The sequence below is a fragment of the Bison bison genome, unplaced genomic scaffold (assembly GCF_000754665.1).
Source record: "Bison bison bison isolate TAMUID 2011002044 unplaced genomic scaffold, Bison_UMD1.0 scf7180017864473, whole genome shotgun sequence".
Classification (NCBI taxonomy): domain Eukaryota; kingdom Metazoa; phylum Chordata; class Mammalia; order Artiodactyla; family Bovidae; genus Bison; species Bison bison.
Window position 1 is genome coordinate 2,964,281 of NW_011495034.1, and position 24,363 is coordinate 2,988,643.

General features: G+C 38.1%; 1 protein-coding gene across 1 annotated transcript in view; it reads right to left on the minus strand.

The window, feature by feature from the left end:
* ME1 (malic enzyme 1, NADP(+)-dependent, cytosolic) overlaps positions 1–24,363 on the minus strand; it is a 222,603-nt gene that overhangs the window by 94,833 nt on the left and 103,407 nt on the right. The window contains exons 5-6 of the mRNA XM_010861739.1: positions 22,261–22,422; positions 3,157–3,260 (exon numbers count right to left, since the gene is read on the minus strand). Of these exons, the coding sequence (XP_010860041.1) occupies positions 3,157–3,260; positions 22,261–22,422 (266 nt within the window). The remainder of the gene's footprint in view (positions 1–3,156; positions 3,261–22,260; positions 22,423–24,363) is intronic.

Sequence of the window (24,363 nt, forward strand, 5' to 3'; positions counted from 1 at the left end):
TGTGAGGGCGCCGTCCTAAGAGGCAAGACAAAACCAGCAAGAATCTCAGGAAATGTGTGAACTGGCTACTAGGATGGTACCTAAAAACAAGGATGAAGTAATAGCTCATGTTAAATATGAAATGCCAGAAACTCTTTGGCAGTGGTCAGAAGAGGGGCGCACAGGTTCAGAGAGTATATTCTGGGGTGCACATGCTGCATAGGGCCAGAACCCCATCAGATGGAGATATTCCACAGGAAGGCCCAGAAAACAAACCACTAACCTAAGTTGCAAGGAAGGTACTAGTGAGATGACATCTACTTTACTAGGTTCCAAGTGGTGGCTCTCTTCTGAAGACCAGAAGTGACAGAGGGAAGGTATGTAAGAGAATTAGGCTCATCAACAGCAACAGGGATAACAGAACCAGGTGAAGATCAGAAGCCACCAGAAGCCAGGTGGGCACAATTATCCTGAGAGTGGCAAGGCTGGTGTATGGGGTGTGTTTGACCCACAGAGAGTTATTGACATAATTAATAAAATATGGCATCCCAACAAGGCGACTATTCAACATGTACATTCAAAATAAATCAAAGATGAATGGCCACAAAGTGGAGAGTAGTTGCCCCAATAATGTCTCAATCACTGACTCAGTTTCCAAATCTTAGCTAACTTTTGGACCCAGAACTCACTGATTGAAGAAGTCGTCTAGTCTCCAGAGGGAAGGACCATGTAACATTATAACAAGAATACAAGGTAGTAATTCCCCCAACCTTCCCCCAAAGGGACCTACAGTCCTTTAATCCAGCAACTGTGCGCCAAGGAGACAGACTACTCAGACATTCTGAGGGCACAGACCTGAAGCATCAGTATGCTGTCATCCCTGTTAGAAGGATTTAGAGCCCAAGCATAAATGGAGCCCTGGCCAAGGTCTAGCTCGTAATGGGCCCTGGGACCACAGACCCACATGGCGGTGATTTCCTCAGTCCTCAAATACAGAACCAGGACAGATACCTACTTGGTGACTGCTACAACACCCGTAACAAGTCTCTGGCCCATGAGCTAAGAAATATAATTGTGGAGAAAGCCAAAAGGAAGAAATTACAACTGCCCCAACTCAATCCTCACAAGAGGTAAATTAGAAAACCAACATAATATTGGTTGGGGAGTGGGGAATGGAAATGAGTTTTTCCTAGGGGTCTAAATAGACAGCATGAAAGTGTGGTCCCAAGGGCTGTTGGCAAGTCGACACTGTACTTCAACTTCTCCTTCATCCACTTCTTTTCCTGTACTTTCCCTTACAAAAGGGTAGATTCCAATTGCACTCCTTAATAACTCCATCTAGAATCCGATTCCTGGCTAAGCCAACTCCTAACAGGCATTTGCCACCTTGAATGTAAGCTACATTTCCTTTTTAAATAATTTTGGGTTTCTCTTCAGGATTACGTCCCAATTTAATTTGGTAGCGATAGTAGGTTTCATTTCTAGAAAACTCTTCCCAAAGTAGAGTTATGCTAGAAAGTATCTTTGAAAAGTCTGTGGGGTTTTTCTCTGGGAAGAACCCAGAAGTGTAATTCCTGATTTATAGGTGGTCTCTGCATTTTAAATTATTGTTGACTTTTGTCAATCCCCATTTCCTATTATAGATCTTAGGTAACTTCTCAATTCAACATTAAACACACACACACACAGTTTTTCTGATTCTAGATTGACAAAGCTCATTCAAAATTAGCTTTTCATCCAGAAAGCTTTTTACTGTTTATGGAATTATTTCTCTTTTTGTTTCTGTGGAATTATTTCTCTTTTATTTCAACAGCATAAGTATATAGGCCATACATTTCTCTTCTTATTTCAACAATATTTAAGTACATAGGCCATATATGCTATATTCATGACTCAGTTTCTTGGTAAATATACCGAAGTCACCCATATAAAGATAAATTTTGTTTACACAAACAGACAAATAAAAACAAATATGCTGAGAATTTCTTTTTGTTTTATGCCACCTTGTAGTATTCTCTATACAATCTCTTGACTAATATTGCTACCTACAAAGTTACACATAATTGCACAATCTTATATAAATTTTAAAGGGTAAGAAATTTAAAATTAAATATGAAAAACTTCTGGTAATTAACTGTACCATGAACTCTTGAATTTTAGAGTTGCTCAACTATGTCTATAAGTACAATTTAATTAAATAAGTTAAATAACAATAAGAAATAAATCAGACACGGGTTTTAAAAAAGTAGTCCATACTAACTGGTAAATGTACTTCTCACTAAAACCTTGGGTAACAAGACATTCAAAATATTCTATATATTTTCCAAGCTGATGAGAGCACTTTCTGCTATTGAATTCAACTTCTTCAAATTAAACCTTATAATAAAAAGAAACCAGAAGTATGTCTATAGTTACAGTTGATGCCAGTGATGAGTTCATTTCTATGAAAAACCAAAGCAACATATATGTTTTTAAATAGTACATGGTTTCTGTGGCTATACAGAGACAAATGGGACCACTGTTAGTGTGAAAAAATTCTCTCAGAGTATGTTACTAAATTATGGCAGAAGTCTCTACTTTGAAGGAAAAAAATAGAAAATTTTATAGCAGCCCTTGGTCCACAATTAAATGAAGTATTCAGTGAAATATTGTACTGCATCTTAATCAAATACAGTAGACTAAATCAGAGATTCGTGGACGTTGCTTCATTCTGGACCCTGTGGATCGTACTTATTCATGCTCACTTCTCTGCCTCTCCTACCACAAAAGAGTTAGATTCACCCAGGAAGATGATGGAAGACCAGATTTTATCAGCAGCCAGAAACAAAATGCAGACTGCCAATAATCATGAAAAGGCTTACTTAGGTAATTTAGTCACTGGCCACTGCCTCATTCACCATAATTATGAATCCCAAACCATAGAAGCTGAAGTTTCTTGTAAGAAAAAAGTATCTTCAGGGATAGAAACACAGACAACTTTTGGGGGGATAGACACATGACATTATCATTTGGTCAGCAATATTTATGAGGATATACATATATATATTTCACTCAAATCACTTATAATTATTAAACATATTATACCAAACTTGAACATTTTTATAGTTTATTATGTTAGATTATCTTTAAGTTTTTGAAATCCAACTTAAATATAGACAAAATAAAGATTATACATACTTGAGAGAAACTGCCTCCATGAATTCATCCAAAAAATCATCATATTCAGGACCTCTTACTCTTCTCTGCCGTAGTCCAATGTACAATGGATCTTTAAGTAACTCCTATTTTTTAAAAAAATTACCATAAATATAGAAACAACGAAAGGCAAATCATTACTTTTTCTGAGTGAGCCTCAGTTTTCTCATATGTATAAGAGTAGAAATTTAAATAAAATCTAGCTATTTTGTTTCAGAATTAACCTATAGAGTTATTATTTAGTATTATATATATCTACAATGTTAATAAGAACACAAAATATAGTTACTAAACATTAAAAGCATTCTTATGTTTTCATTGTTATTCTTAGGTCTTATTCTTGAGAAAAGAAAAGGTATTACAATCTCTCAGCTGTGCCAAATTTAGATTTTACAGGCAAAGTTTACCACCCAGAAAAATAACGAAGTTTTGAAGTATCATATTAGCTTAGTAAATGGAAACACAGCAATTCCTTTCTTGGATCTATTTTTTGTTTTTGAAAGAAAAATCTTAAACATTTTGAGTATATCTTTAATAAGATTGTTGACTGATGTTAAAAACCTTTTAGTCTTAAATAAGACTTTTCTTAAACTTTTAAAACTTTACACAGTTTAAGTTTTTCCAAAACTAATATATATCAGACAACACTACGCTGTTCATGCTTTAGAATGGGTAATTTTATTAAATCAGTTATTATTTGAGGTATAATTTATATACAGTAATATGCACACGTTTATAACAAAAGCTCTCAGTAAACTACGAATAGAAAGCCAGTCCAGGTTCGATGCACGATACTGGATGCTTGGGGCTGGTGCACTGGGACGACCCAGAGGGATGGTATGGGGAGGGAGAAGGGAGGAGGGTTCAGGATGGGGAACACATGTATACCTGTGGCAGATTCATTTTGATATATGGCAAAACCAATACAATATTATAAAGTAAAATAAAATAAAGTTAAAAAAAAAAAAGAAAGAAAGGAACTTCCTCTACCTGGGCTTGCCAGGTAGCTCAGATGGTAAATATCTGCCTACAATGTGGGAGATCTGGGTTCGATCCCTGGGTCAGGAAGATCCCCTAGGAAAGGGAATGGCAACCCACTCCAGTATTCTTGCCTGGAGAATCCCATAGACAGAGGAACCTGGAGGGCTATAGTACAGGGGATTGAAAAGAGCTGGACATGACTGAGCAACTAAAATTTTCTTTTCTTTCCCCAACCTAGTAAAAAGCATCTGTGCAAAACCCACAACGAACAACCCCTAAGACTAGAAACAAGACAAAGATATTTCTACTCTCATTATTTCTATCACATGCTATATATACTAGAGATCCTAGCCATTACAGTTACACAAGAAAAAGAAAAAATAGGAATAAAGGTTGGAAAGGAAGAAACAAACTGTTTTTATTTGTACACAAAGGATCATATACATGGAAATACTAAAGAATCTATGCAAGAAATCCACTAGAAAAAAATATGTGAATTTAACATGAATGTAGAATATAAGGCCAATTTATATAAAGCAAATGTATATCTATATACTAGCAATGAATCGGAGAAGGCAATGGCACCCCACTCCAGTACTCTTGCCTGGAAAATCCCAAGGACGGGGGAGCCTGGTGGGCTGCAGTCCATGGGGTCGCTAAGAGTCAGACATGACTGAGCGACTTCACTTTCACTTTTCACTTTCATGCATTGGAGAAGGAAATGGCAACCCACTCCAGTGTTCTTGCCTGGAGAATCCCAGGGATGGGAGAGCCTGGTGGGCTGCCGTCTATGGGGTCGCACAGAGTCAGACATGACTGACGAGACTTAGCAGCAGCAGCAATGAATAGTTGAAATAAAATACATGACTCCACTTACAATAGCACTCCAGAACACGAAATTCATAGGGACATATTCAACAAAATATGTGTAAGGCCTATATACCAGAAACCACAAAATATTGCTAAAAGAAATTACAAAGACAAACTTTTTTGGGAAAAAATAGTAATCTGTGTGATAAAAAAAGAAACCATGTACAAAACTATCACCTTCAGTAATCTAGAAAAGAGGAAAATGCACTTAATGAGCTTACAAATCTGACTAAAAAGATTTTCAGGAATAATGTTGAATGTGTAAATTAGCTGTATGCTAAGGCTAAAATGGATAAGAACTATAGAAGGAAATGTTCAGTCTCTGAGAAAAATTTAAACAGAATATAGAGGGCACAAAACTTGTGTGTAAAAGATTTCTAAAGTAAAATAAGGCCAGCAGCCAAAGATCAAATTAAGTGTGAGACTGTAACACGTCTTTTGAGAACCTCTGAATGATTTAAAGTGGAACCTAAGAGACTTAGGTTCCTAAAAGATTTTTGTCTAGTTCAGTGGGGCTAGTCCACAGCACTCTGCTATGTCAGCCAATAAACAGAGAAGGTCTGTTTTGAAAAGAACTGTGAGTAGGGCTTTATCTAATGGAGGAGACTATAATCTAATACATAGAAAGCTAAAAAAAAAAAAAAAGTAAGGGTACTGCACTACTTGGATTAACTGACACAGGGATACTTCGAAATGAAAATACTTCACTGGGTCCTCAACTATCCATAGGCAAGAAGCTTGCTGAGAAAGTTATTCAGGATGCAACACAACTATTTCTTATGGAAAAGGAAGACTATCTAAGAGGATATAACCAAGAACCCAGCCAGCAGAGCCAAAAGCCTAGGAGAACAATGAACTACAGAATCACATTCTGAGGAAATGAAACTGGGCCCGATTCAAAGAACATTCCCTGTCCCTCAAGTAGGTGGCCTGGCAACACGTCCAGTGCAAATTCAGAACACTTAGTGTTACGTGATTCTTATCCCCGCCATTCTGGACGGGAGTGTTTATTGTGGAGGTTCTGCCCCTGCCATCCACTGTATGTCTGGTATGTGGGAGCAGATAAGACCAGTCGCACACCACAGAGCAAAACACAAGAATATTCACCCACATCTAGACCTGATTTAGATGATGGGATCCTGAACTTTGGGCCTGCTGTTGCTACTGGGATGTCATTTTTGGAAACCTAGGATGGATACAAGCATGTTTTACCTGCAGAGTGTGAACAATATGTGAAGAATTAGAATCTATAAGAAGGATGAGAATCTATATGTCCCAAGCATTCCAGCCTCCCTAGCCATCTCAGGGAATCATGATCGTTAATAGTAATTATTTTAAGTCACTATGATTAGATAGGTTTGTTATAAACAATATGATTTTGTAGGTATACTTACGTTATTAAGAAGGTTAAACCATGTGAATTACTTGAGTTGGAATTTGCTTAAAACCAACAGGAATTATAGCCCAGTTCACATCTGGTGTCTTAGAATAATTACTAATAGCATTCTCTCTCACTGTGAAACTGCCTTGGTCTGGCCAATACATTTTGTTGGTCATCCCACTTATAATGTAGTGCCCAACAATGAGTTAAGGCTTTCTGGCAAGCTGGAAGTTAACATATCAAATCATAAAAAAGTATTTCACATGAAATGCAGAATCTGAAACTGAGTGCTCTTGTAAAGCCCAGCTGTTCCTTGAAGTCTAAAAACTTTAAACAATCTACTGGCAGTCTTCTGAACAGCTGATGTTGAAGTGCCAATGAGCGATTAACGGCTGCCAGAATTAAAATACTTTCTCCATGTCTGGGATATATTTGGACTTCTAAAACGTGAATCAGAAAAAGAACACAATTGAGAAAAGATGTCACACGTTTCCCCTGCTTTGTTCTCTCATTCTTTCCCATGCTAATAATTAAAGTATATCATAAAGAAGTCTGGCTACAGTGAAGTGTCAATTATGAAGACCTATGAACAAGATAGCTTTTGAATTAAATCAGAAGTTAAAAACTTCTTCTAGCCATAATGTCTCTATCAAAAATTACTATTTTTTTAAAAAAATTCATGATAATTAAGGCTTCAATAATGAGTGCATTCTTGGAAAGTTGGCTGACAAAAATATAACATCTACAAAAAGCAATTTAACAAGATTATCCCATTTTAATAATGGCTCCACAGACCACGTAGCCTGGCACAGAGGTGACATTAATTTGTTGGATTAAAAGTTTCTCGAAGCCAAGAGTAAACACTTAATAGATGTTTGTTGGAAAATAAATGAAAGACTTGGTATTAAGCAAACACTTTAAAAAAAAGATAGACCTTCTTTAACAAGACATGTCACATGCAATGCATTTGTTGTCACTGAAGACTTACAGAGACTTAGAAGCATGTGAAAAGGAAACATTAGGGAGAGTAAAGAACAAAGCATATGGAAACACAAGAAGAGTCCCAAAGAGGAGATATGCTATGCTAAGTCACTTCAGTCGTGTCCGACTCTGTGCGACCCCATAGACAGCAGCCCACCAGGCTCCCCTGTCCCTGGGATTCTCCAGGCAAGAACACTGGAGTGGGTTGCCATTTCCTTCTCCAATGCATGAAAGTGAAAAGTGAAAGTGAAGTCACTCAGTCGTGTCCGACTCTTAGCGACCCCATGGACTGCAGCCTAACAGGCTCCTCCGTCCATGGGATTTTCCAAGCAAGAGTACTGGAGTGGGGTGCCATTGCCTTCTCCGAAGAGGAGATAAGGAGTGCATATATTGGTAAAGTTAATTATTTTACTTCTTAGCACGGCCTCAATTCTGAAACCTTGGAAATTTTGATTTGACTAGTAATCACTGTTAACCTTGTTCATATCTCTCACATTTCTACCTTTCTCATCTAAAATTTTTGAGAATTACAAAATATTTTCTTAAGATTTTAAGGCTTTAAAAAAATCATTACAAAAAAATAATACTTCCTATTAGAAAACTTGAGAGCAACAAAATGTAAAATCAAAACCAAAGAAAACCAATAAGCTCTACCCATTCAGAACTACCCACCACTAGCACCTTGATGCATATGCTTCCAGGCCCCTCTCTCTGCATCTCTGCATGTACAATATTATCTGTCCAAGTTGGGAACAATACCATAGACTGTTTTATAACCCTTTTTCACATAAGAATATATTGTAAAAAGTCTTCACATCACTCACTAGATGATTATTTTTAAAACTTGTGATCTGTATTGGAACTCTACCTTTCTAGAAAGGATGAACAAATTTACAATCCCCATACCCCACGGACATATATAGTAATAAATATGTTCCTTTTGTGGCAGCCAAAGGAAGATTTTTATCTTTCCACATATATGTGTGTACATATATGAAATATAAATGTAAAATACATAATATATAAATATATTTTTGTAATGTTAAAGTAGCATGCACTTATATTTCTTTTCTAATAAAGAAAGCTGAGTGCTGAAGAGTTGATGCTTTTGAACTGTGGTGTTGGAGAAGACTCTTGAGAGTCCCTTGGACTGCAAGGAGATCAAACCAGTCAATCCTAAAGGAGATCAGTCCTGGGTGGAAGGACTGATATTGAAGCTGAAACTCCAATACTTTGGCCACCTCATGCGAAGAGCTGACTCATTTGAAAGACCCTGATGCTGGGAAAGATTGAGGGCAGGAGAAGGGGACGACAGAGAATGAGATGGTTGGATGGCATCACCAACTCAATGGACATGGGTTTGGGTAGATTCCAGCAGTTGGTGATGGACAGGGAGGCCTGGTGTGCTGCAGTTCATGGGGCTGCAAAGAGTCGGATACGACTGAGTGACTGAATTGAACTGAATATCATTAAACATTTTTCATAAGTTTACTGACCATTCATGTCTTCATTTTAAAATTACCTGTAACCATGTTTTCTTAGGCAATTTGTATATTTCACATTTAGCATTTTCTTATTAACTTAAATGTTTTCTTTGAATACTAAGAACATTTTAAATCTTTATCTGCCATAAATGTTATGAATATTTTCCTTTTCAGCATTTGTTTAAATTATATTTATAATATATAGATAATCATACTCTATGCTGCTATTTACTCATTCTTTTAAATAAAAGACCAAATTCTGCAAAGAAATTATGTAAAATTTTTGTTGTTTTGCTGGTTCATGCCATCAATATGATTAAGCAATCTAATTGCTAATGGTCATCAAGAGTCTAAAGCAATACTTAAAGTGTCAGCATGCATATGAGCTGGCATGAAATGTTAAAAAGCTGTGGAAATAAAAATGACTAAAATTTGACTGTGATTCAGTAAGTCTGGATCAGAGCCTGGGATTTTGCATTCTTAACACATCCCCTCATTAATTCTGAACTGAACATTCAAGAGACGTACACTGAGAACCACATAAATTATTAAGCTAAAATAAAAGTATTCTACTTCCCTAAAAGTTCCCGTCTCAGGTAAATTTTTTTCTATTTTAGTTTATGTAACAGGCATTTCTAAGATATATCCCAAACTTCAAGGAATTCCTGAGACTTATAGTACATATAAAACCAAACTGAAATCTCCATTCTCTTTCCCAAGGCATCAGTGCTGTGCTTCAGAAAACAGATGAATAAATCCTTGATATAATCCATTGTCGCACTAATTTAGAGAGGGTGAGCTAAGAGGAGACAGTGAAAAAGTAACCATGTGACAATACAAACCTAGTTAGGCAGTGAGGATTATCTTCTCTTCTCTGACTTTACTATAATGATTAGGAATCATTCAAATGCAGGCTCACTTGTCTGAAGTGGCAAGCACAATATGAAAAGCAAAGATAAAAAGTGAGGAGGCTTGAGAGAAAAATGCTGACAATCTAGCTGGGACCATGTGATAGACAGAGTAATGAAATGCTTCTCCCCACAAACCTGTAAACTTGCTACCTTATGTGGCATAAGACACTGTAGATGTGATGAAGGGTGAATCCTTAAAAGTGAAAAAACCTTTCTGGCTGTAGTCAGAGAAAGAAATGTGATAACAGAAGCAGAGTCAGAGCGACACTACATTGCTAGTTTTGAAAACAGATAAAGGGGACCACGAACCAAGGAACAGATGCAGCCTCTAGAAGTTGGAAAAGACAAGGGTGTGGAACTCAGCCCTGCTGACGTCTTTAATGATTTTAGCCTTTTGAGACTTGTGCTTTCTAGCATTATAAGGTCATATATTTGTGCCATTTTAAGCCACTGTTTGTAATAATTTGTCATGATAGCAACAGAAACCTAATAGCGGTCACAATCTAATGTCAACACTGACTTCTGTACATGAGCTGAAAAATACGTGGCAAGTACATATAACAGAAAATCTATAAGGTTTTTATTTTGTTCAGTTTCTCTCCAACAAGCTGCTTCATGCCAAACATAAAGGGCTCTTTCCAGAACACAAGTAGGAACCTCCTCAGTGGAAGAGACTTCAACTTTGTGACTTCAAGTTCCATCACAAGATCTAGATGATTCTAGATCTCAATACACTGTACACATGATCTGAAGGCCAGACTGAATATAAAACCAGATCAGAAAAGCTGAGACCTGGAGCAATGGTTTAATAAACAGAGACTGACTATGTAGAGACAATAATCTCCTATACATACTGAATGGGAGTATGAATTCTCCAGGGCCTCTTGAGAACTGATCATGTGTTACAGGCTCAACCGGGTTTGCAACCTCCCCCAAATTCAGAGGTTCAAGCCCAAACCCCAGTGTCTCAGAATATGACTGTATTTGTAGACAGAGTCTTTAAAAAGATAATTAAGTTAAATGATGTCACTAGGGTGGGCCCTAATCCAACATGACTGGTGCTCTTCTAAGAAAAAAAAATTAAGACACAGATACACAGAGGGAATAACCATGTATAGATACTGAAGGAAGACGAGCCAAGAGAGAGACCTTAGAAGAAACTGACTGCTGATACCCTGGTCATGGATTTCTAGCCTTTAGAACTTTGAGAAATAACTTCTATTGGTTAAGCCACCCAGTTTAGGGTACTGTTATAGCAGCCCTAGCAAGCACACCCCATGTGACAGATGCAGCAGTGTTTAAGGCCTAACAACACATGGAAGAGAGTGGAGGGTCCACAAGGCACATTTACTCACATTTTTAGTAAAATATCAAGCTTTGATATTGGTCACTTACTTAAAAGACAAATGATAAACATAACTTCCATGAAAAGATTTGTCAACAGGGGAAAAAAGTATGGCTCCTCTTAAAAGATAAAAACAATTTACTTCAGGTAAAACATAAACTTTTATATACACACACACTCACACACACACATATATATGTGTGTGTGTGTGTGTGTGTGTGTGTGTGTGTGTGTGTATATATATATTTTTTTTTTTTTTAAGTCACTCAGTCGTGTCTGACTCTTTGTGAACTCATGGACTTGTAGCCTGCCAGGCACCTCTGTCCGTGAAATTCTCTAGGCTACCATGCTGGAGTGGAGAGCCTTCCCTTCTCCAGGGGATCTTCCCAACCCAGGAATTGAACCCAGGTCTCCTGCACTGCAGGAGGATTCTTTACCATCTGATCCACCAGGGAAGCCGCTATGAAAAGATTTGGCAACAACAGGGAAAAAAAGAAATAAAGTATGGGATCCTCATAAAGTGAAGTGAGAGTCGCTCAGTCGTGTCTGACTTTGCGACCCCATGGACTATACAGTCCATGGAATTCTCCAAGCCAGAATACTGGAGTGGGTAGTCTTTCCCTTCTCCAGGAGATCTTCTCAACCCAGGGACTGAACACAGGTCTCCTGCATTGCAGGCAGATTCTTGACCAGCTGAGCCACAAGGTAAGCCCATTCTCTTAAAGACAAAAACAATTTACTTCAGGTAAAGGATAAACTTTATATAGCAATTGCTTTACAAGTAAATTAAAGAAAACATGGACTACGAAATAACAGATTAAAGATAAGGTGAAAACACAATCATCCTACCTAAATAAATGCTTTGCATTATTAACTTAAAAAATAAGAGTATATTTTAGTCAAGTGCTTCTGTAAACTTCAAGTTGTGAGCTGCAGAGATTTAAGAAGTCAGAAAATGAGGACTGACTTACCAATCAGCTGTTAACTCCTTTTCCACTTTCATTACTACTCAATATAGGTATTTATGATAAAAGAAGAAAACATTTATAAGATAATTTATTAAAAAGGGATCTAATCCTCAAGAAATTTTCTAGATTCTGGAAAAAAAACCTAAATGTTGTGATGAATTAATTCTGTATTTCTATTATGAAGTATAAAACTGAACAGAGATCCACAAAACAGATGAGATTAAAAACTGCTATTGCAGATATTTTGACTACAAGTGGTTTTTCCACATGTGAAAGTGGAACAAAGAATGGCAACATAAAAACTACATTTTCCACAAACCCATCAACTCAACCATATTTTAGTGAAGTAAATTTTTTGTCTTCTCAGTAAAGTAGTAGTGCAAGGATAAAGAGAATAGAGTGTCAATATATGTCCAAGACAGGGGAATAAGAAGACCCAAACTCACCCCCACAGACACACCAAAATGACAACTCTTTACAGAACAAGGATCTATAAGAAATACCTGAAGTTTTACAGAAGAGATTTTCTACAAAGAAAAAGACAGGAAGAAGCACAATGAGACAGATGAGGGGCAGAGACAAGATAGTCAGGACCCATACCGCCAAAAATAGGAGGAATATCACATTCAGAGTTTCTTCCCAAGGAGCAAGGGGTCTGAGCCCAGGAGTTCTGTACTGCAAAGATGAGTCCCCAGAATATCAGGCTTTGAAAACCAGTAGGTCTTCTATTTGGGAGAGCTGGAGGGCAGTAGGAAACGGACTTGGCTCTTAAAAAGTATAAGCAAAGTTCTCACACACGCCAATTTCCTGTCCAGAGGCAGTAGTTTGAAAGGGGGGCTGGGTCCAACACACTTTTTAATCTTAGAGAGCCACCTAAATATGCAAGAAGCAACTGGAACTGCCCTCAGGAAAAGAAGTGCTGGCAACAGCCACTTGGGAGAGCTCATTCTACTATGTTAACACTGGCTCTGGCAAAGCTCCATTTTGGTCTCTTCCCGCTAGTTTATTAACACCAAGGTCAAAGCCCCATACTCCAGCAGGCCAGCATTAGCCACAAGCTTCCCAGGTGCACAGCTAGCAATGCAGAGACCCGGCCTCACCCACCAGTAGGCTGGCAGCATGCTGGTGCAACCCTGCATCATGTAGCCAAATGCACAGGACGCCTACTTTCCTGTCCAGTAGGCCTAGAGCCACCTCATGAGGCACAGCCTCACACTCAACCAGCGCAGGAACCAGCCCTGACTACCAGCGGGCCCACAGGAGCTGACCCTGTCAAACAGAAGGATGCACCCAGCCCACACAGGGCATACCCTTACAACATAAAGCTCTGGCAACCAGAGAGAAGACTGCTGCTGGGTCCCCTAGGACATCTCCTACATAACCATATAAAAGTGCCAACACCTGTTGGATCATAGAGAAAGCAAAGGAATTCCAGAAAAACATCTCCTTCTGCTTCACAATAAAGCCTACAATAAAAGACTACAATAAAGCCTTTGACTGTGTGGATCACCACCAACTGTGGAAAACTCTTAAAGAGATGGGAATAACAGACTGCCTTATCTGCTTCCTAAGAAACCTGCATCAGGGTCAAGAGGCAACAGTTAGAACCAGACATGGAATAACAGACTGGTTCAAAATTGGGAAGGGAGTACAATAAGATTGTATATTGTCACCTGCTTATTTAACTTATATGCAGAGTACATTATGCAAAATGCTGGACTGGAGGAATCACAAGTTGGAATCAAGATGGCCGGGAGAAAAACCAACAAGCACAGACACGTGGATGATACAACTCTAATGGCAGAAACTGAAGAGGAACTAAAGAGCCTCTTTGGTGTGGGTGAAAGAGGGGCGTGTAAAAGCTGACTTGAAACAACATGAAAAACCTAAGATCATGGCATCCTGTCCCATTACTTCATGGCAAATAGAAGAAAGATAAGTAGCAGTAGTGACAGATTTTCTTTTCTTGGGCTCCAAAATCACTGTAGACAGTGACTGCAGCCATGAAATTAAAAGATGCTTCTTCCTTGGAAGAAAAGCTATGACAAACCTAGACAGCATATTAAAAAGCAGAGACATCAATTTGCTAACAACCGTCCATATAGTCAAAGCTATCATTTTTCCAGTAGTCATGTACGGAGGTGAGAGTTGAACAATAAAGGAGACTGAGTGCCAAAAAATTGATGCTTTCGAATTGTGGCGCTAAAGAAGACTCTTGAGAGTCCCCTGGACTTGCAAGGAGATGAAACCTGACAATCCTAAAGGAAATAAATCCTGAATATTCACTGGAAGGACTGACGCTAAAGCTGAAGCACTAACAACAACTTCGGACACCTGATGCAAAGAGCCAACTCATTGGAAAAGATCCTGATGCTAGGAAAAATTGAAGGCAAAAGGAGAAGGGGGTGGCAGTGGATGAGATGGCTAGATAGCATCACTGACCAAGTACATGAATTTGACCAAACTCTAGGAGATGTGAGAGTTGGACTGTGAAGAAAGCTGAGCACCGAAGAATTGATGCTTTTGAACTGTGGTGTTGGAGAAGACTCTTGAGAGTCCCTTGGACTGCAAGGAGATCCAACCAGTCCATTCTGAAGGAGATCAGCCCTGGGATTTCTTTGGAAGGAATGATGCTAAAGCTGAAACTCCAGTACTTTGGCCACCTCATGTGAAGAGTTGACTCACTGGAAAAGACTCTGATGCTGGGAGGGATTGGGGGCAGGAGGAAAAGGGAACAACAGAGGATGAGATGGCTGGATGGCATCACTGACTCGATGGACGTGGGTTTGGGTGAACTCCGGGAGGTAGTGAAGGACAGGGAGGCCTGGTGTGCTGCAATTCATGGGGTCACAAAGAGTCAGACATGACTGAGCGACTGAACTGAACTGAACTAGGAGATAGTGAAGAACAGGGAAGCCTGGCATGCTGCAGTCCATGGGGTTGCAAAGAGTTGGATATGACATAGCAACTGAACAACAACAAGTGGTACTTAAATACGTAAAACAAGTATTAACAACATAAAGGGAGAAAGCAACAGTAATAATAGTACGGCACTTTAACATCCCACTTACACCAATAGACAGATCATCTACACAGAAAAGCAATAAGGAAACATCGCCCTTAAACAACACATTAGACCAGATGTACTTAATAGATTTATGAAACATTCCATCCAAAACCAGCATAATGCACATTTCTTTTCAAGTGGCACATGGAACATTCTCAGAACAGATCACATGCTAGACCCCAAAACAAGCCACAGTAAGTTTAAGAAAACTGAAATCATATCAGGTATATTTTCTAACCACAATGCTATGAGACCAGAAATCAACTACAAGAAAAAATGCAAAAAAAGCAAACACGTGGAGGCTAAAATATATGCTACTAAACAACTAATGAATCACTGAAGAAATCAAAGAAGACATCAAAAAATGCCTGGAGATAAATGAAAATAAAAACAAAATGATCCAAAATCTATGGGATACAGCAAAAGCAGTTCTTAGATGGACGTTTATACTGATACAAGCTTCCCTCAGGAACTAAGACAACTCTCAAACAACCTAATCTTATACCCAAAGGAGCTAGAAAAAGGACAAAACATCCGAAAGTTAGTAGAAGGAAAGAAACCATATAGGTCAGAGCAGAAATAAATAAAACAGAAACTTTAAAAAAAGATGTACGAAATTAAGAGCTGGGTTTCTGAAAAGGCAAACAAAATTGATAAACCTTTAGCCAGACTCATCAAGAGAAGAAATCCAGAAGGCCCAAGTCAATAAGGTCAGAAATGAAAAAGAAGTTACGAGAGACACCACAGAAATACAAAAGATCACAACAGACTACAATAAACAAATAAAATGGACAACTGAGACGAAATGAATAAATTTCTAGAAAGGTACACTATCCCAAGACTGAATTTGGAGGAAACAGAAAATGTGAACAGACCTAATACCAGTAATGAAATTGAATGAGTAATTTTAAAAACTCCAACAAACAAAAGTCTAGGACCAGACGGCTTCAAAAGTTAAGTTCTACCAAACATTCAGAAAGGGTTTATACCATTTCTCTACAAACCATACCAAAAAAACCGCAGAGGAAGGAACACTTCCGAACTCCTACAAGGCCAGCTTCCATTTGACACCAAAATCAGACAAAGATATCACACACACAAAAAGTAATTACAGGCCAATATCACTGATGAACACAGACCCGAAACGCCTCAACAAAATACTAGCAATCTTAATCCAACAATACATTAGAAGGATCATACACCATAATCAAGTGGGATTTATCCCAGGAATGCAAAGATTCAATTTCTGCAGATCAGTCAGTGTGATACATCACATTACCAAACTGCAGAATAAAAACCATATAATAATGTCAATAGATGCAGAAAAAGCTTTTGACAGAATTGAATACTCATTTATGATAAAAATTCTCCAGAAAGTGGCCATACAGGGAGCTTACCTCAATATAATAAAGGCCATATGTGACAAACTCATAGCCAACATCATTCTCAATGGTGAAAAGCAGAAAACATTCCCTCTAAGACCAGAAACAAGAGAAGGATATCCACGCTCACCACTTTTTTTCAACACAGTTTTGCAAGTCCTAGCCATGGCAATTATACAAGAAATAAAAGGAATTCAAATTGGAAAGAAAATAGAACTGTCACTGTTTGTAGATTAAATGATAATATGCATAGCAATGAGATTTCCTAGGTGGCTCTAGTGGTAAAAAACCTGACTGCCAATGCAGGAGATGTAAGAGGCACAAGTTCGATCCCTGGGTTGGGAAGATCCCTTGGAGAAAGGAATGGCAACCCATTCCAGTATTCTTACCTGAAGAATACCATGGACAGAGGAGCCTGGCAGGCTATACAGTTCATGGGGTCACAAAGAGTTGGACACACTGAGCAACTTAGCACATACATCAGATCAGATCAGATCAGTCACTCAGTCATGTCCGACTCTTTGCGACCCCATGAATTGCAGCATGCCAGGCCTCCCTGTCCATCACCAACTCCAGAAAATTCTAAAAGTGCTGTCAGAAAACTCCTAGAGCTCACCAAAGAATTCAGCAAAGTTGCAGGACACAGAATTAACGCAGAGAAATCTCTTGGATTCTTATATACTAACAACAAAAGATCAGAAAAAGAAATTAAGGAAACAATCATATTTACCATCACATCAAAAATAATAAAACACCTAGGAATAAACCTATCTAAGGAGGTAAAAGACAGAAAGCTGTAAGATATTGATGAAAGAAATTGTAGATGACATAAACTGATGGAAATATATAATAATGTTCATGGATTAGAAAAATTAATGTTAAAATGACAACATTCTGTGCTTATTCTATCCAAGGCACTGAATAGATTCAGTGCAATCCCTATCTAAATACCATGGACATTTTTCACAGACCTAGAACAAATAATTTAAAATTTTCTATGGAAACACAAAAGAACTCCAACAGCCAAAACAACGTTGAGAAAGAACAGAGCTAGAGGAATCAGGATCCCTGACTTCAGTTCAGTTCAGTTCAGTCGCTCCGTCGTGTCCAACTCTTTGCGACCCCATGAGTCGCAGCATGCCAAGCCTCCCTGTCCATCACCAACTCCCGGAGTTCACCCAAACTCATGTCCATTGAGTCGATGTTGCCATCCAGCCATCTCATCCTCTGTCGTCCCCTTCTCCTCCTGCCCCTAATCCCTCCCAGCATCAGGGTCTTTTCCAATCAGTCAGCTCTTCGCATCAGGTGGCCAAAGTATTGGAGTTTCAGCTTTAGCATCAGTCCTTCCAAAGAACACCCAGGACTGATCTCCTTTAGAATGGACTGGTTGGACCTCCTTGCAGTCCAAGGGACTCTCAAGAGTCTTCTCCAACACCACAGTTCAAAAGCATCAATTCTTTGGCGCTCAGATTTCTTCACAGTCCAACTCTCACATCCATACATGACCAGTGGAAAAACCATAGCCTTGACTAGACGGACCTTTGTTTTCAGACCATATTAAAAACTATAATAATCGAAACAGCATGATACTGGCACAAAAACAGATGCATAAATCAACTGAATAGAACAGAGAGCTCAGAAATAAACCCCACACACTTATATTCAATTAATCTATGAAAAAGGAGGCAAGAATATGAAATGGAAAAAAGACAATCTATTCAATAAATGGTGCTGGGAAAATTGAACAGCTACATGTAAAAGAATGACATTAGAACATTCTCTAACATCACACACAAAAGTAAAATCAAAATGGATTCAAGACCTAAATGTAAGACCAGAAACTATAAAACTCCCAGAAGAAAACATAGCTGGAACACTCTGACATAAATCATAACAATGCTTTTGAGTATGTCTCCAAAAAGCAAAAGAAACAAAAGCAAAGATAAACAAATCAGATCTAATTAAACTCAGCTTTTGCTCAGGAAAGAAAAGAGTCAACAAAGCAAAAAGATGACCTGCTGAATGGGAGAAAACATTTGCAAATGATATCAATAAGGGGTTAATATTCAAAATATAGAGGCAGCTTATATTAAAAAATAACCTGATTAAAAAATGGACAGAACTGAATAGACATTTTTCCAAAGAAGACATACAGATGGCCAACAGACACATGAAAAGATATTTAACCTCACTAATCATCAGAGAAATGCAAATCAAAGCCACAATGCAATATCACCTCACACCTCTCAGAATGGCTATCATCAAAAAGACCACAAATTACAAATGTTGGCAGGATGTGCAGAAAAGGGAGCCCTCATACACCACTGGTGGGAAAGTAAATTGGTGTAGCCCCTATGGAAAACAGTATGAAGGTTTCTCAAAATACTAAAAACAGAACTACCATATGGCCACACAATTACACTCTGGTTATATACCCAAGAAGGGCTTCCCTGGTAGCTCAGCGGTTAAAGCGTCTGCCTGCAATGCAGGAGACCTGGGTTTGATCCCTGGGTTGGGGAGATCCCCTGGAGAAGGAAATGGCAACCCACTCCAGTATTCTTGCCTGGAGAATCCCATGGATGGAGGAGCCTGGTGGGCTACAGTCCACGGGGTCTCAAAGAGTCAGACATGACTGAGCAACTTCACTTTCACTTTATATACTCAAAGAAAACGAAAACACTTAGCTGAAAAGATACATGCACCTCAATGTTCATAGTATTATTTACGACTGCCAAGGTTTGGAAGCTACCTGTTAAGTCACTTCAGTCATGTCCGACTCTGTGTGACCCCATAGACGACAGCCCACCAGGCTCTCCCGTACCTGGGATTCTCCAGGCAAGAACCCTGGAATGGGTTGCCATTTCCTTCTCCAATGCATGAAAGTGAAGTCGCTCAGTCATGTCCAACTCCTAGTGACCCCATGGACTGCAGCCTACCAGGCTCCTCCATCCATGGGATTTTCCAGGCAAGAGTACTGGAGTGGGGTGCCATGGAAGCTACCTAAGTATCCACAAGAAATGAATGGATAAAGAAGATGTGGCGCATGCGCGCGTGCACGCACACACACACACACACACACACACACACAGGAATATTACTCAGCCATAAAAAAGAATGACCTTTTGCTTTTTGTAACAACATGGATGGACCTGCAGGGTATTATCCTAAAGTGAAAGTGAAATAAGTTTGACGAAGAAAGACAAATACTGTAAGATATCATTTATATGTGGAATCTCAAAATAAACTAGTGAACATAATGTAAAAGAAACACACACAGGTACAGAGAACAAACTAGTGATTATCAGTACAGGAGAGAGATGGTGTAAAGAACAATAGAGGGATAGGAGATTAAGAGGTCAAAACTATTATGTATAAAATAAATAAGTTACAAGGATATATTGTATATCACAGGGAATATAGCCAATATTTTATATAATAATAACTATAAATGGAATATAACCTTTAAAGATTTTGAAATCGTGAATTAGAATGCTGTACACTTGAAACTTACATAATATATAGTAAATCAACTATACATCAATTAAAACAAAAATAAAAACAAAACCCTAAGGTACTCGGCAAAAGCATTTCTAAGAAAGTTGATAGCAAGATATGTCTACCACAGGAAACAAGAAAAATCTAAAACCATCTAAACTTACACCTCAAGAACTACAAAAAAAAGACAAAACAAAACCCAAAGAAGGAAAAAAAATCATAAAGATCAGAGCAAAAATAAGTGAAATAGAGACTAAAAAAAACAGACAACATCAATGAAACTAAGAGCTGGTCCTTTGTAAAGATAAACAAAATTAATAAACCTATAGTCAGATTTATCAAGGAAAAAAGAGAAAGGGCCCAAATATATAAAACCAGAAATAAAAGATGAAAAGTTAAAAAAGAAACACCACATAAACACAAAGGGTCATAAAAGATTACTATGAACAATCATATGCCAATAAAATGGACAGCCTACTAGAAATGAATAAATTCTTAGAAATTTACATCTCCCAAAAACTGAATCAGGAAAAAATACAAAATACGAACTTATTATAAGAAATGAAATTCAATCAGTGATAATAATAATAAATCTCAACAAATGAAAGTACAGAACCATGCAGCTTCACAGGGAAAACTCTATAAGACATTTAAAGAAGAGTTAACACCTATCCATCTCAAACTATTTCAAAAACTAGAAGAGAAAGGAATCCTTCCAAGCTTATTCTAAAGGCCACTATCACCTTGATATAAATAATAAGAGAAGGATGTTCCACACAAAAAAGGAAATTAATAGCTAATGTCACTGATGAACATAGAAATAAAAATCCTAAACTAAATATTAGCAAAACAAATTCAATAATACATCAAAAGAATCAAACACCATAATCAAGTGGGATTTATCCCAAGAATGCAAGTATGGTTCAATATCAGCAAATTAATGTGATGCAACACATCAATGTGAGACACATTAACCAATTAAACAATAGAAAAATCATATAATCATCTCGACAGATGACAAAAAGCCTTTTTAACAAAATTCAACATCCATTAATGATAAAAACTGTCAACACAGTGGGTACAGAGAGAACACACCTTAACATGATAAATATCTCATTTGATGATGACATTCTAGGCCTAGGTTTGATATTCACATGCAACTTTTTAAAAGTCTATCTTAATTGACCATTATTTTTCATCTCTATTTCAGAAAATTCTACCTTTAATTTCTAGTATCTATCACCCATGTGTGTGTGCTCAGTCATTTCAGTCGTGTCTGACTCTTTGTGACCCTATGGATCATAGCCCGCTAGACTCCTCTGTCCATGGGACTCTCCAGGGAAGAATACTGGAGTAGGTTGCCATGCCCTCGTTCAGGGGCTCTTCCTGACCCTGGGATTGATCCCACGTCTCTTATGACTCCTGCACCTGGCAGGTGGGTTCTTTACCACTAATGCCACCTGGCAAGCTCATTTATCACCCACAATTGATCCAAGTATTACCAATTACAGATGAGCAAAATTATGTACTACTTAATATATAACTTTTGGTGGGGGGGCAGCAAGAATACTGGAGTGGGTTGCCATTCCCTTCTCCAGGAGATCTTGCCGACCCAGGGACTGAACCTGGGTCTCCTGCATTGTAGGCAGATGCTTTACCGTGACTCAGACGGTAACCACTCCAGTACTCTTGCCTGGAAAATCCCATAGACGGAGGAGCCTGGTAGGCTAGAGTCCATGGGGTCAGGAAGAGTCGGACACGACTAAGCGACTTCACTTTAATATATAACTCTAAGAGTCTATCAATGCAGTAAAGAGAAATGCTAAACTCCAAATAATCTACTGCAGACTTTTAGAACAAGATATCAGACTGACTATACTTAATAAATTTCTGTCTAGTATAAAAAACAGTAATTTTTTAAAAGTAACTATGATACCCTAAAGTAAATCATACACTCTACAGAATAATGGGCTGAGTGCTTACTAAAGGATAATAAAACACTAAAGAAGCTGGTAAAAGATTATTCATATTATAGAAAAGAAGAAAAGAAACGGAAAAGAGAATGAATAATTTTTCTTATAAGAGTTGAGGGATAGGTTTGAGGAGAGAGAAAGAATCAAAGAAAAAATATGAATTTCATGAGGTTCCTAAAATAATCTCAAAATGCAGGAATGGTACTACTTTTTAAGGTGTATAGCTGTTACAGACTTAAAGCGTTTACCTCATTTTCCGTTCCCACATCCAGCATGACAGGCAAACACTGTTGAGGGTTCATCCCTCCACAAGCTGTATACAGAGCCAGTTTACCCACGGGGATGCCCATCCCATTACAGCCAAGGTCTCCCAAGCCAAGAATACGTTCTCCATCAGTCACCACAATAGCCTTGAATAAAAAGAAAAATATATTAATAGATGTTTGCAAATCCTGGGCCATAGTTCCTACTCTCTATTTCTGAAGTTATTTATGCAATGAAATACTAAGCTGTCAGAAAACATAAATGATGGACATGATTTTATATGATCATAAATGATGGAAACGATTTTGTATAATCATTAAGCATAGAAGAGTGGGGAGAATAAATTGGAAACATGTATTTTAAATGTAGTTCTAAAATATATACAGATGATTAATTTGATTGTTTAAAAATAAAAAGACAGATCAGATCAGATCAGTCGCTCAGTCATGTCCGACTCTTTGCGACCCCATGAATCGCAGCACGCCAGGCCTCACTGTCCATCACCAACTCCCGGAGTTCACTCAGACTCACGTCCATCGAGTCAGTGATGCCATCCAGTCATCTCATCCTCTGTCATCCCCTTCTTCTCCTGCCCCAAATCCCTCCCAGCATCAGTCTTTTCTAATGAGTCAACTCTTCACATGAGGTGGCCAAAGTACTGGAGTTTCAGCTTTAGCATCATTCCTTCCAAAGAAATCCCAGGGCTGATCTCCTTCAGAATGATTCAAACAACTTAAAGAACTCAGTCTTCAGTCAGGAGGAGTACATGGGCAGAGTACACATAAATAAAAAGCTCAAACTGGGAAATAAAGTGACACTCATGACAGCTTGGAAACTAATCACATCCATTTTGAGTACCATTAGAGGAGAGCCCATGATTAAATAGCACATAATTACTGAGGAGTCCCCAGTGCTCTGATCTTTAGTTTATGTATCCTCCTAATTTCACAATAATGCTGATTCATCCTCTTCAACTCTTATTACACCGGATACTGTTCTACCAAGCACGGTCTATTGCTACTCTTAACTGACAGTAGAGTATTACTAGACAATTATTTTTTATTTTAGCTTATTTCTAATCTAAGTTTATTTTCGTTTATTTCTAACTTTAGTTTATTTTTATATCTAAAAAGCATGCATTTTAATCATGTGGAGATTTTAATTCTAAGTAATTTGTTGTCTTTATTGAAATTAATGGATCTATCATCTTTATTCTGTAATTCATGGCCATTATATAAATTTAAGCAAAACCAATTTTGTGAGACAAAATTTATTAGATTTTCTACAAACTACTACACTCATCATATCCATTGAGCCTAGAATAAAATGTCAGTTATTTGACTTTGGATAAACTGATGAATTAAAGCTTCTGTTTCTTATAGATAAAAATGGGGATTAAAAAAAGGTACTTTTCAGAGTAGATGCATGAAATTAGGAACCAATTGTGTTTGCTCACCACCGTACACCAATACCTAGCATAGCACTTGGCACACAGAAAACGATCAACAAGCATTAGTCAATTGAATAAATCTATGATTCAATACTGAAGACGGGAATTGCAAACCACGTCAGTATTCTTACTTGAGAAACCCATGAACAGTATGAAAGGCAAGAATACAGGACACTGAAAGATGAACTCCCCAGGTCGGTAGGCGCCCAATATGCTACTGGAGATCAGTGGAGAAATAACTCCAGAAACAAGGAAGAGATGGAGCCAAAGCAAAAACACCACCCAGTTGTGGATGTGACTGGTGATGGAAGGCCATGAAATTAGATGCTTACTCCTTGGAAGGAAAGTTATGACCAAACTAGACAGCATATTAAAAAGCAGAGACATTACTTTGCCAACAAAGGTCCATCTAGTCAAGGCTATGGTTTTTCCAGTGGTCATGTATGGATGTGAGAGTTGGACTGTAAAGAAAGCTGAGCACCGAAGAATTGATGGTTTTGAACTATGGTGTTGGAGAAGACTCTTGAGAGTCCCTTGGACTGCAAGGAGATCCAACCAGTCCATCCTAAAGGAGATCAGTCCTGGGTGTTCACTGGAAGGACTGATGTTAAAGCTAAAACTCCAATACTTTGGCCAC